The 14838-nt window shown below is 38.8% G+C and overlaps 1 protein-coding gene across 1 annotated transcript in view; it reads right to left on the bottom strand.

The window, feature by feature from the left end:
• The window catches only part of Plxdc2 (plexin domain containing 2), a 444295-nt gene that overhangs the window by 97413 nt on the left and 332044 nt on the right, over window positions 1–14838 (bottom strand). Inside the window, exon 7 of the mRNA XM_004668408.2 lies at window positions 6389–6488. Coding sequence (XP_004668465.1) covers window positions 6389–6488 — 100 coding nt within the window. The remainder of the gene's footprint in view (window positions 1–6388; window positions 6489–14838) is intronic.

A 14838-nucleotide genomic window follows, 5' to 3' on the forward strand; every position in this document is an offset into this window, starting at 1 on the left:
CAGAAATCACCAGAAAGAGCAGCTTCTGGGGAAAAGGGTCTTATTTTGGTTTATAGACTTGAGGGGAAGCTCCATGTGGCAGGGGAAAACAATAAACAGAAAACACTTGACCAGAGGGTGGACATCACCCCCTGGCCAGCATAGATGGATAATAGCAACAGGAGAGTGCTAAACACTGGCAAGGGGAAACTGGCTATAATACCCATAAATTCGCCCCCAACAATACACTGCCCCCAGGAGGCATTAATTCCCAAATCTCCAGCTGTGAACTTAGTATTCAGAACACCTAAGTTTATGGGGGACACCTGAATCAAACCACCACAATGTTATAATTATATTAAATAGTAAGTAAGGGGAAAAAAAGTTACCATTAGATAAAGCCACTACACCTTCGGTGACCAGGAAGTGTTAATATATCCTCTGGGTTGTTCTCTCATCATTTCATTAGCACCTGCAGCTTCTGGACATTGCTGAATCATAATGAGCACATTTCACAAGTTACTTGCTCATACATAAAGAAAATCAGACCTATGACCTAAAAACAGTTGCCACTTTCTTTCCTTCCACACATAAGTTGCTAATTTACAAACAAGCTACTATTACTGATTTTCTTCAAGAATTATTTTTCTCAAGAAGCAAACCCGGCCAGTGCTGGGGCAGGAGGTTAACATGAAGTCACAGTGGACTGCAGATCTGTGACTAACGCCACGGCTCTACCAGCCTGGGAGACGCAAATCCCTGATCACAAGATTGGCAGGAAAAGTGCAATGCACGCTTGCTGTCATAATATGTCATGTCATTAAGTCATCGCATGTTAAATAATAATTATTAAATTATTATCGTTAAAGGTCATACTATTTTTTTCAGAAATAAATGCATGACATCATTAAATGCAAGTTGGTTAATGGAGTAAAATTTCCTCATTTATAATCAAGTATTCACTGAAACAAAACAAGAAAGGAAATACCAGTGATAAATCAACCAGGTCATTGGCACTCACATGAGGTCATTAGGCTTTGTAGGTAAGTGCCTCAACCACTGCACAATCTTCCCAGCCCCTCATTCACAGTTTTTTAAATCTTTTATTTTTATTTATTTAGTTTTATATTTTATTCATTTGAGAGAGAGAGGGAGAATGGGCATGCCAGGGCCTCTAGACACTGCAAATGAACTCCAGATGCACCTGGCTTATGTGGGCTCTGGGGAATTGAACCTGGGTCTTTTGGCTTTGCAGGCAAGTGCCTTAACTGCTAAGCCATCTCTCCAGCCATACTTTTACTTTCTTACAAACTGTAAATTTGAGTTGGAACAAGAGTGCTGTTTTCTTGGTGAACCTGATACCAGCACAAGGGTGAAGGATATAAATAGAGAGAACACTCAAGACCTACCAAACCAGATATCCAGAGACACAGAGGCTCCCAAGACCTCCTCACTGAAGAAGACCTAAAACTAACTCCACGTGGCTCAGGGAAATTCGTGGAAGAGGGGGCAGAAAGATTGGTAGACCACATGTTGGAACATTATGCACAGAGACATTGCCTCTTACCCATAGCTGATGGCTAACCCCACGATGTACGACCCACGTTCCCCAATGAAGAGGTTCCCCGTGGAGAGGTGAGGACAGGGCGGAGGCTATCAATGGTACCAACATAGTAGTATACACGTTATGTACATAACTAATCAAAAAAATTTTTAAAACTACAAAAATAATTTTAAAAAAGACCAGAGGGGACATAGCTGAGGCTGACTCAAAATGATTTAACCCAGTTGTTGAACAAGAAATTATGGAAATATCAGGTGATCTTTGAATATATGACAATATTAAAATTTCCTGGTAATTAAAAGACAACTAGAGCAAAAATGAAATATCATAGTCTGTTATTAAATTCACAATGTTCCAAATGATAACAGTGTCTGACAACATGTGGTGAAATGGGTGTCTAATATAATGTAAACAGAACAACCAGCTGGTGTAACACTTATGATAGGCAATTTGCCAAAATGCATTAAGACATAACTAACATTTACCATCAACAAATTTACTTTTAATGAATAAGATGTGTATAAGAGGTAAAATGCAATGATTTTCATCATCCTTTCACTAGTGATTAGTATGCAAACAGATATAACAACAACTGAAAAGGAAGTTTCTATGAACTATGAAATATAGGAATTTACTGTAGCCATTATTGCCTATATTTTAAATAAGTATTTAGCTATGCAGAATAATGTAAATCTTAAAGTTATAGATGCTTACAAAATATTTATAACACAATGTCAAATTCCTCAGTGTATGTCTAAATATGCACATACTGTTGGTGCAAGATTGCATGCAGAAACATGAAAATCTTGACATGTAGTAGTAGATTTCTAGGTAGTTCACATATTCTTTGGAGTTCTGTTTTACAAATTACTTTGAACTTGAATTGACTATATTCCTATCTCAATATGTGTAATTATTAATTAATAATCTATAAATTCCTACTTCTGAGAAGTTGAATAATGTTTTGTATACAAATCCCCATTTATATCTTTGTACCAGTGGAAACTGAAACAACTAGTTTATGTAGTTCTCTTTCTGTTAACTAAAGTATTATGAATATATCTTATGAAAAATAGAAGTACACACAGACAGCTATAGGAATAGATATTGAGAAATACATTGTCTCAAGCATGGAAAATGGAAAGTGTTTCATAGTACATATTTCCTATGGGCCCTTTCTCCTGGGTACCTGGGCTGGGTCACCACCTCTGGATCAGTACCACTATCTTTGCAAGGATTAAAAATATAATAATTGGGCTGGAGAGATGGCTTAGCAGTTAAGTGCTTGCCTGTAAAGCCTAAGGACCCCAGTTTGCGGCTTTATTCCCCAGGACCCACGTAAGCCAGATGCACAAGGGGACACATGCGTCTGGAGTTCATTTGCAGCGGCTGGAGGTCCTGGCATACCCATTCTCTCCTCTCTCTCTCTCTCTCTCTCTCTCTCTCTCTCTCTCTCTCTCTCTGTTGCTTTCAAATAAATAAACAAAATTTTTTTTTTTTTTTTTTTTTTTTTGGTTTTTCAAGGTAGGGTTTCACTCTAGCCCAGGCTGACCTGGAATTCACTATGGAGTCTCAGGGTGGCCTCGAACTCACAGCGATCCTCCTACCTCTGCCTCCCAAGTGCTGGGATTAAAGGCATGCGCCACCACGCCCAGCTCGCTAACAAAAATTTTAAAAATATAATAGTTATTGGTACAAGCATTTTCTTACTTTGTGCCCATTTTACACATAAAGAAAAGATAGAAAGTAAACAATATCTTCAAAGTCTCTTAACCAGTAGTCATCCTGCAATATTGTGTGTACTTTCTCTAATTGAAAAAAAAGTTATTATTACAAATAAAAGCATTAGTTACACCAAAATTTTTCTTTTTCTTTTTGGAAAGAGCAAAGTAATTTCCCTTATAATCTCAAGATTGTCTATTAGCTCCCTAACAACACTTTAATTTCCTTTGATATTTTAACTATAGATCATGGGGAAAGAGCTGCCTTAATTACACTTCAAAGTTAATTCAGAAATCATTTGCTATTTTGAAGCATTTACAAACTGAAAAAAAATGAGTTTTTTGTTGATGCTATGAGAAATGGTCAAGCAGAAATTTTATTCAACTTAAATTGCTTTACAGCATTTTGAATGCTTAATCAACTCTAAGAATACTATGATAATGGCAAGGTCATAGGAGTATGTGGGTTTTTTTTCATCAAGGCTGAGTCCCATGTTCCTATGCTGCTGTGGCTACATTACATCCAAAGCCTAGATTCTAAAACCTGTATAACTAGCATGGGTTAAGCAACAGAAACCTCACCTTGTAAGAACAGGGTCCTGCGTAATGTATCTTGGAATAGGGCAAAGAAGAAATCACCCATTCTTTAGGATAATAATCAGTTGTCCCCTAAATCTTTTCAGGAGAGGAAAAGGTGGGGGCTTGAAACAATAAAGGATTCATATTATCAACAGGGATTACTCCCAATAGTGAGAGTTGTTAACATGGGAACAGAATTTTGAAAAGGGCTTAAATATTTACTTACATTCTGATAGTATTAATAACTAACGTCTCTAGGAATCATCTTATTTCTCAGTAAAAAAAAAAACACAAAAAACAACAACAACAATGAAAACAATACTTGTTTAACTTGTATTATATAAATCTTGATTTATCACAATCTCTGGTATAAGAAATATGGCAGTTCTCCCCTTTTTAAATTGGCATTAAATGTAAATTTATTCACTTATACAGGAGCTCATATCATAAACTTCTGTATTTTATTACATGGGAACAAATTCTTAAGATTAAAATTTCTTCTTGATAAAAAGTCTGGAGTAGATCACACCAATTCCAATTTTCTTGATTCTGTATGGTGTCATCTATAACCAGGCTGGAGACATTCAACATTCAGAACTTGCATTTCTTCTTGGCTGATCTTTCTTGGGATGAAGTAGCCTGATCAATAGGTACTTGGAATGCCATTCCATGTGGGCAGCTTGCCTAGACAAGCTGTGCTTCGAGCTGTAGCCCTCAGTAATACTTGTGAAATGCGTGCTAAGCCCCAGACATCAAACATAACCTGGCATCAAGATTCATAAGAATTTTCCAAATTTAATTAATTAAATTCATATTTTGAAGAATACTTTCCCCCTAAATTAAAACAACAGATCTGAAACTGAATTTTGAGATCATGAAGTCTATAAAAAAGGAAGATTGAATATAATAATCACATGCCAAAATACATTTATAAAAAAAGTCTTTTTGCATTCTAGAGGGTTCTGTTCTCTAAATTATAATGTATCAGAATAATAAAGTGCAGTAAAATATCTTCTGAGAAAACTCTTCCATGGATGAAAAGAAGCAACAAATAAAGTAGAACTAACATTTTCTTTTCTTGTGCAATAACTGACTCGAGTCATGCTTGATTTAACACCTTTGAAAGAAAGAATGTGAGTACTCCCTCTGAGCTCTCTAGGGCTCTGGCTCTCATTTAAGAGTTCTGTCAGGAAGCCATTATGTTGCCTACACATCTGCATATATCCTTGCTTTGTTCTCAGTACAATTTAGTTTCTGGAAAATTAGTCTTGATTTAACAATTCCCTTACACCATCTTCTCAGCTAACACGGAGAAATGCAACAAGGAGAGGGTGAACATAGAGCTGCCATTTCTAAATGCCATTTAGAAGTAAGATAAGCCTCGTACTGCTGTTAGGCAAGTCGCAGCTCTGAAGAGGCTGGTTTCTACTTCATTTACTCTCTGCAAGTGAGAGATGACGTATTTAAGCAGAATCAGTTTAAGTCAGTCCCAGAAGCATACACATGTGATGAATTATGTCTACTAATATATGAAAAAGAACTTGAATGAAAGGAAAAGAAATGATCTAATCTCTACGAATATTTTATTATCTCTTATTTTAAAGAAACATTTTTTAAAAAAGCAAATATTACTAGGATTAACACCTTTAGAAATTTTTTGATAATTTTGGGAGTAACTTTTAAAAGGCAATGTTTACATGGACAGAACTGCTAAATAATATAGTCGACATTTTGACATTCTTTCTTTTTGCTCTTTCCCTCTGGTGCTGGAGCTGGACCCAGAGTCTCCTGCACGCTGAGCACGTGTTTCATGGAGCACATCCCAGCACCATGTGACTGAGTAACTCAATGCACATGTTTTGGGTCTACAAACTAGATAAGCAAAATCAAACAGAGAAACATGTTTTCTCTGGTAGGTACAGATTCTCCTACATTTTTATTTGTCTAAATAGTTTTTGCTTCTTACTTTATCCCCCCCCCTTTTTTTTTTTGGTTTTTCGAGGTAGGGTCTCACTCTAGTCCAGGCTGACCTGGAACTCACTATGTAGTCGGAGGGTGGCCTTGAATTCATGCCAATCCTCCTACCTTTGCCTCCCAAGTGCAGCGATTAAAGGCATGAGTCACCATGCCTGGTTTATTTTCCATTTTTAAGTGTTATAAATAAAGCATGGCACAAAGCACTAATTACACAATTATATAAAATAAATAAACATGCCCATTTGCAGGCCTATCAATCAATCAAATAGTCAATCACTGATTTATGTTCATTTTTCTAATAACTCTCTCCACTCAACCAAGCCAACTATCCAAAGAATCCAAAATTAGCCAAAGCAATTAATTACCCTTGGATGGCCATGTGATTTCTCTTTCCTTAAACTTATTAATACTGGAATAATGGAGATGGGAGCCATAAACCAAACTGCAGAATTAGCAAGCAGCAATGACATAGGTGATTCTTTCTTCAGTTTTCATCAGCTTAAGAGCAATAATACCCTTGTGATTTACCCACATAGAAGGTTCATATTTTCAATTCCCTTCTACCTACTGGGGATTTGCTGGATCCTGTGGACAACGACAAACGCATCAGACAATCCCACTTTCACTGGATGATTGGTTGAACTTATCTGTGTGACCAAGACAGGGATCTGCAAAAGTAAAAGCAGAATTATATGTGTTAGACTCAAATGATATTCAGGGAGGAGACTGTGATCATCTTGCTTAATGAGCAAAATTAGGTGATGGAGCAGAGGGAATGAGGGAGACCACAGAATAAAGATGAGAGGATCAAATTTGCTCCACTTTACAGTTAGGCCTAAGCTTCAGTTTCCCAGAGAGACAGGCAAGACTTCTGGAAAAAACCACAAACAAAAGGCATGTCCTCGGTGGTGTGCTCTGGGGCCTGAGTCAGTTCCTGGAGAAATGTCCAAACATACCCAGACACGTCACTTTCGCAACCTTTCTCCCCTTCTTCCCCAACCAATCAGAGATGTACAACTGTAACTGCTGCTTTAAAAAGATTACCTAGCCCGCCTAAAATTCCCCTAGCTGTGCTTAAAAGGGGCCTGCATGCTCCTTTCAGAGTTGCCATTTTGTATGAATGGTCGACCCCCTCATGCTGGCTGATTCTGCAGAATAGACACATTCTTTTTTACATACTATTTGAGTCTGGGGTCTTTCTTCAGCTATCCTTGGACCCTTACAAAGACATACAATATACCTCAGAATCTTACCAATGTATTCTATGAGATCAAGAGAAAAGAGACCTCCTGGTCCATTAGAGGGCTACTTAATATTGAAAGAAATAGATTTTCAGAAAATCTAACTGATGCAAGATTCTATAAACTTATCACACACCAAGGTGGATCATAAATAGAGCCAGCCATAGTTTCATGTTCTTCTCTCATTATTTGTTTTCCTATATGCCTTTTTAAAAATATTTCATAGACTTTTATGAGCCTCTATTTGTATGTGATCTTACAGATATAAAACCTAGAAGAGCAAGTCTTTATAATACACACTTAATTCCATAAACACTGATTACTGTGCAATATTAGTCATAGAATGTATGGCTGATTTACTACACAGGTAAATTTGTTTAATTGTAATGCATGATGAAGTGTACTGTTCCAGATGAAGCTCCTATGGAAAACACTCAGTGAGCTATGGGACCTTTCGTGGTCTCATACCCTAAATTTGAATCTTAAGAAAATAAAAGATCTGGGGCTGGAGAGATGGCTTAGCGGTTAAGCGCTTGCCTGTGAAGACTCAGGACCCTGGTTCGAGGCTCGGTTCCCCAGGTCCCACGTCAGCCAGATGCACAAGGGGGCACACGTGTCTGGAGTTCGTTTGCAGAGGCTGGAAGCCCTGGCGCGCCCATTCTCTCTCTCTCCCTCTATCTGCCTTTCTCTCTGTGTGTCTCTCTCAAATAAATAAATAAATAAATAAAAATTAAAAAAAAAGAAAATAAAAGATCTGTTTATAAAATACAATACTTGTAGTTACAAAACAGAACGAGGGGCTGGAAAGATGGCTAAACTGTTAAGACACTTGCCTGCAAAGCCTAACAACCACAGTTCAATTTCCTAGTACCTGCAATAAGTCAAATGCACAAAGGGGCACATGCATTAGAGTTTGTTTGCATGGTCTGGAGGCCATGGTGCCTATTATCTCTGTCTCTCTCTTTTTTTTTTTAAATTTTTTATTTATTTATTTGAGAGTGACAGACACAGAGAGAAAGACAGAGGGAGAGAGAGAGAATGGGCGCGCCAGGGCTTCCAGCCTGTGCAAACGAACTCCAGACGCGTGCGCCCCCTTGTGCATCTGGCTAACGTGGGACCTGGGGAACTGAGCCTCGAACCGGGGTCCTTAGGCTTCACAGGCAAGCGGTTAACCGCTAAGCCATCTCTCCAGCCCTCTCTGTCTCTCTTTTCTCTCTATCTCTCTTGCTTAAAAATAGATATATTTTTTTAAATCTAGAAGTTCAAAACAACAGAACTAGGATGCATTGAGAATATATGAAGAAATGATTCATTGTTGTAAATGAAGTAAGGTCTTTGTGTCTATTCTTCTACACAAAGAAAGATACCACTAAAGATAAAATTCCTCTATTTCTAATTTACAGAATTAAAAATGTGCATGGGGGCTGGAAAGATTGCCCAGTGGTTATGGCATTTGCCTGCAAAGCTTAGTGACCTGGGTTTGATTCCCCAGTACCCACATAAAACCAGATTCAGAAGGGGGCACATGCATCTGGAGTTTGTTTGCAGCAGCTGGAGGCCCTGGCACGTCCATTCTCTCTCCTTCCCTCCCTTCCTCTCTTTCTCTCTCTCTCCCTCTCCCTCTCCCTCTCCCTCTCTCTCTCTCTCTCTCTCTCTCTCTCTCTCTCTCTCTCTCTCTCCATGAAAATAAATGAATAAATAAAAACTGGGCATGGGACCATATTCAATAAATAACAGTACAAGAAAACAAATGGTAAGAATAAATGCATCAAATACCTTTAGGTAGAAAGCAACTGTGAGCCACATGTGGGTATCACATTTATGTATATGTGTGTGTGTGTGTGTGTGTGTGTGTGTGTGTGTGTGTGTATGTATAATCTGACATTATTATATTATCCATAACAAACAGGATAGCACCATGAATATGGAACTTGAGTCAGAGGATAGATATGAAGAGTTCCCATGAAATCATAAAATTGTGTTGAACTTTTCACATAGCTTTATTCCTGAAAATTGTGGCATTATCTTGAAATGAGGAATGGAAACTGGCATTTTCCCACTGTATACTATTTTATCACACTGTTCCATCTCTTAAGGGATGCTGAAGTATTACAAGTTTTATAGCAGCATGCCCAGTTCTTAACCAACATCACGGTGATACACCCTATTTGGCGACCTAGAACCAAGATTAGAATCTTCCAGTGGCACATGAAGGACCTCCTCCATCCACAAACCATTATTTCATGATTTTGAATATTTTAACCCTATACACTTTCAAGAAGTAGACTATTAAAAATGATCCAAACAGAGATTACACGGTGAAATATTCCACCTATATGTAAATAGAGAAGTGAGTAGAAACTGTCAGCCAAATTCTGAGTACTACCTGACAAATCACTCCCTCCCATGTTACTATCTGAGTCATAATTAACTGTGGGAGTATATAAAGCAGAAAGGAAATTTCTGAAAATAATATTTACTATGCAGAAATTTATTCCAGAAAGCATATACACTATCCATGATTGATAAGAAGCTATAGAAAGTATTAATTATTCATCTATCCATTCAGTCATTCATCAGATATGAGTAGAACATGCGTCTTACATTACTTTGGTCACTGTGAAGAACAATACCAAGATCCCACTTTGACAGAGCTTCCAAGCCACAAGGTAAAGACAAGCATCGGAGCAAGTGAAGATAACAGGGCAGAAGGCTAGAGGGCAGCTGGTGCTAAGAGGAAAACTACAGAAAGGTGAAGGACTAGAGAAGGCTGGAAATATCTGTGAAGAGGAGAGCCACAAGGCATCTCTGATAGGAAGACACTCTTCCACCATGTCACAGGGAGTACATAAGCTTGACATGCGGTGTTTGGGAAACAGCTCTGGGTGGTGAGGCAGCCAGGGCTTGACTGAGGTGCTTTTGCTGTGCTTTGGAAAATAAAGGTTCTTTTATAAGTGAAGCAGAAATAGTACACATAGAGGCGGCAGTGCAAGGAGAACATCAAAAGGGAAGTTTATTCCTTGAAAGCTATGATAATGACGTTAAGTTTTAACGTAAAGTATAGGAAGATTCAGCAAGACATGGTGACACATACCTGTAACCTCGGCACATGGGAAGTGGAGGCAGCAAGTTGGGAGTTTAAGAGTTTAAGGAGCTAGCCTGGACTACAAAGCAAGATTCCCAAGAAACAAAAACAAAACAACAACAACAAAAATCTTTAACAACTAAGCCAGGGCTGGAGAGATGGCTTGTCAGTGAAGGCGCTTGCCTGTGAAGCCAAAGGACCTTGTGATTTCCCCAGTACCCACAAAAGCCAGATGCACAAGGTAGGGCATGCATCTGGAGCTCATTTGCATTGGCTGGAAGCCCTGGCACACCCATTCTCTCTTCTCTCTCTCTCTCTCTTCTCTCTCTCTCTCTCTCTCTCTCTCTCTGTCTGCCTCTTTCCCCCTCTCAAATAAATAAATAAAAATAAAAATATTAAAGGGCTGGAGAGATAGCTTAGCAGTTAAGCGCTTGCCTGTGAAGCCTAAGGACCCTGGTTCAAGGCTGGATTCCCTAGGAGGACCCATGTTAGCCAGATGCACAAGGGGGCGCACATGTCTGGAGTTTGTTTGCAATGGCTGTAGGCCCTGGCACATCCTCTCTCTCTGTCTCTCTCTCTCTCTCTCTTTTCTGCCTCTTTTTATCTGTTGCTCTCAAATAAATAAATAAAATAAACAAAAAATTAAAAAATAAAATATTAAAAACTAAACCAAACTCAAAATAAAAACAAAAACATGGCCAAGATTTGAAGAGTTTTAAACAGAGAAAGGAAATTCTTTTACATCTCAAAAAAAAAAAAAAAAAAAAAAAGAAACCTACTCTGTCAGTTGTGCGATCAATGCTACACAGTTTAAAGGAGTCAGAGAGGAGGCATTGCAATTGTCCATGACAGGTGGCAGGCAGATCTACGCTGGACCAATGGCAGAGGTGGCAAAGAGAACCAAGTGATGAATTATGGTTGAACTGTACCACTATCAAAATGGATTTAATAGGGCTGGAGAGATGGCTTGGTGGTTAAGTGCTTGCCTGTGAAGCCTAAGGACCCGATTCAAGGCTCCATTCCCCAGGACCCACGTTAGCCAAATGCACAAGGGGGCGCACACATCTGGAGTCCCTTTGCAGTGGCTGGAGGTCCTGGCACACCCATTCTCTCTCTCTCTCTCTCTCTCTCTCTCTCTCTCTCTCTCTCTCTCTCCTCTCTCTCTCTCATCTCTCTGTCTCCTTCTCTCTCTCCCTCTGTTGCTCCCAAATAAATAAATAAAAGTTTAAAAAATGGATTTAATAGTAAGAGAAGAAGTAGGATTAAAGGGTGACCCTAAGACTGTGTTTCAGAGATAAGACAAATGGAGATGAACACTTCATCAGGAATTCTCCCAGGCCAGCCTCAGTGTGCTTAGTCACGTGGAAGTCTGTAAGAAGGGCATGTCTGTGCATAGAGAACCTGGACACCTCTAAAGAGCAGGCTAGGAAGGTGGAGAAGCCAGAAGGGCAACGGGTGGGGAAGATAAATTCACAATAACACTACTGGCTTCAAACTTTTCTTTAAAGTTATGTACAGTTCATGAGCAAGACTGGGAATTCTAAAGTGATGCTGTTTTTTCTTGATGAAATATTAAAATGGATGAAAACATACAAGAACTCTTCAGTTCCTTGTGTTTCCCAAAAAGATACTCAAATGTTTCAATAAAACTATTATACCTCAGGTTTTGGGAAAAAAAATCTGCTTTGGCCAGTTGAATTAAGTTCCTAATATCCTTAAATATGTCTGTATCTCTCTACTCTGCATATAATTGTTTCACTTCTTTCTCCATTTATATATGCTGTTATTACTTCAAAATGCCAAAAGCTAGCAGATAGAGCTGGGATGTGAGTGGGGTCTGTCTTGGTATAAAATGAGACACCAGTGTGATCCGTAAATGTTCCAACTGTGCTTTGTAAACTGAGCAGCTATTCCTCTTATATGAGTCTGCTGTTATTTTCCAAGTATATTCTGACATAAATAATAAAATAAAGACACAGTTTTAAACAAAAGAATGAAAGACCAATAAGATGTCTTAGAAGGAATATCAAAAGGCACATTTAAATAAACTGTTTTTCATTAGTATCAACGAAGCATGTGTGTGTATGTGTGCATGTGTGTGTGTTGAGTGTGTGTTTGTGTATATAAACAATCTGTTTAGAATTATAACAACTGCTTGATAAAATTAGCACAAAAATGGAGTCTGTCATATTGTTAAGATTTAAAGATTGGTCTATACTTAAAAGGATACAAGTATCCAAATCAGTGAAATATGACAAAAAATGTCAAACTACCAAAACTAAGAATTTTATGAAAAGATATTTTGTCCTTTCTACATAAATTGATATTTGTCCTCAAAAACCTCTTGTGAGTCAAATTGGGGATGTCAGTAGGTTAGTGTGAAATAAAAACCTCCAAGTACACACATTTTATTTTAGTTGAAGAAATGTGTCTGCATTACCTTCACATGCCTGTAGAGTTGCCGTTCAGCGATTAAAGCGGAGGCAATCGTGAATGATAACTCTCTGAGAGAGACTGGCAAGCGCCCTCACTTCAGAGGCGACACGGGAGGGACATAGACAGGGAGAGCTGGCATCGGGGGGAGCACAGGAGCCAACCCCGATATGCTTCCACTTTGTTTTACACAGCATGTATAAATACTCCTTTTTCCAACATATTTTGATTATTGTTCCACTTTAAAAGTTACAGATGAGTTTGTTATTTGTTACAAATTTTTCTGAAATGTAATATTGAGGCAAATTAACCACAGAAGCTGGACGGCACTGGAAAAGCTAGAGGAGATGAAAGGCAGGAGTGAGCAATGCTAGGGCAGGATACCCTGGCCTTTATTAGATGCTTCACACACAAAGGTTGTGGTCTCTTCCACACTATTGTATCATTTTCCAGGATATAGGGCTTACAAGATCCTTAAGACATCAGATTTTACATCTTTTAAGAAGTAATGGAGGCTGGAAGGATTGCTTAGCAGTTAAGGCTCCTGCCTATGAAGCCTAAGGATTCATGTTCCATTCTCCAGTTGCCACAGGTAAGTCAGATGCACTATGTGATGTAAGTATATAAGGTCGCATGTGCACACACGATGGTGCCTGCAGTTGGAGTTTGATTAAAAAAAGAAGAAGAAGGAATGGAATTTCATTTTGTTCCCTTCTTTGTTCTTTCCTGAAACCTCACTAAAATATTGATTTGTTTTCATGATGGCTCTACTATCTGCCTGACCAAGAGTGCAGTACATCAGCATGAGCTTGGCTGAACAGTGTGGGGAAACATGTGCCTATCAGAACTTCACTGGAAAAGAATTACTCTGAAGTTAGTAAGATAAAATAGTGTCTAGGCACTTATTATTTAGATTAACATTCCAGATCCGATTTCTGCATTGTTCAGTAGGTAAAAGAAAGTCAAGTTCAGGCCTGGGAAGATGGCTTAGCCCGTGAAGTGCTTGCTTTAGAAGCTTGAATTCCTGAGACCTATCCCCAGAGCCCATAAAAAAGCTGGGGATGATGCTGCTGGAAGAAATTGAACAAAGAAGCAAGGCCCAGATGATATCCTAAAGCACAGTTCACAGTTCTAGCTATGAGCCTTGACCAGGAGGACAGCACGAGCCCGGGTCTCCTCCCTATCTGTGCAGCTACACCTGTTTGTATGCTATCTCCTCAGCACAGCCTTGGACACCGACACTGCTGAACAAACAGCTTTATGCTCTAGGCTTCTACTCTTTTATCACTGACTGATTGCTAAGGAATTTTCTGTTTGTGCCCCCAAAGCATGTAATCTTAGAAACTTGTAACCCATCAATAATGTAAGGAATTCAAGCTGATGTCACACTCCCTGCCACATTTGTCTACAAAATCTCTGAGCTATCAGAGCTCAGTACTCAGGTTTTAGAAAATAATCCCTCAAGTCTCTGTCTATATGAATAATTTTTCTGATTCTCCACTCTGTCTGGTGCCATCTCTGAGTGACACAGTCGCCTGTAACAGCAGTATGCACCTGAATTCCAAGAGGTGGAGAGGTCCAGGCCAATGAGAGAGTATATCTCAAAAGGACATGGACAGAATACTTGAGAATGATTGTCCTCTGCCCTACACATGTGCCTACACACGTACGCACACGCACTCCCTCCCCACTGGAACACTCACATGCAGATGAACACACATGCACACCACAGAAAAATGTCCATAACCAAAAAACAAACAAAAAGTCATACTCTTGTTAATGACAAACTAATGCATGAAGCTGAGACTATTAATGCCAAATTGCCTATAGCTACATTTGAAGAAACTTTAGTTAAACTTAACATTATACATTCTAATTTGTTTCCTTTTAGTGCATAGCTATTGAACTCTCATATGTCAGACACTGCATAGCAAACTGACCATTGGAATGCAGAGATGAATGAACTTAGAATCATTTTTCACATCCCACATGATACATGCCTATAATGACCACACAGAGGTGGCTGAGGCAGGAGGATCACCAGTTTCAGGTCAGACTAAGCTACATAGCCAGCTCTATCTAAAAAGAAAAAGTAGTGATATTCCCTTTGCCCCATCTGTAGAAAATCTGAAAGAAAATATGTAAAATGAAGTTGATAAAAAAAGCATCCCTTGAATTCAAAGTGGGGCTTCAACACAAGCATACACTGACCCAAGAACAACAAGAAACTGTCAAGGAAACAGTTAGGTAAGCATACTT

The sequence above is a fragment of the Jaculus jaculus genome, chromosome 15 (assembly GCF_020740685.1).
Source record: "Jaculus jaculus isolate mJacJac1 chromosome 15, mJacJac1.mat.Y.cur, whole genome shotgun sequence".
Classification (NCBI taxonomy): Eukaryota; Metazoa; Chordata; class Mammalia; order Rodentia; family Dipodidae; genus Jaculus; species Jaculus jaculus.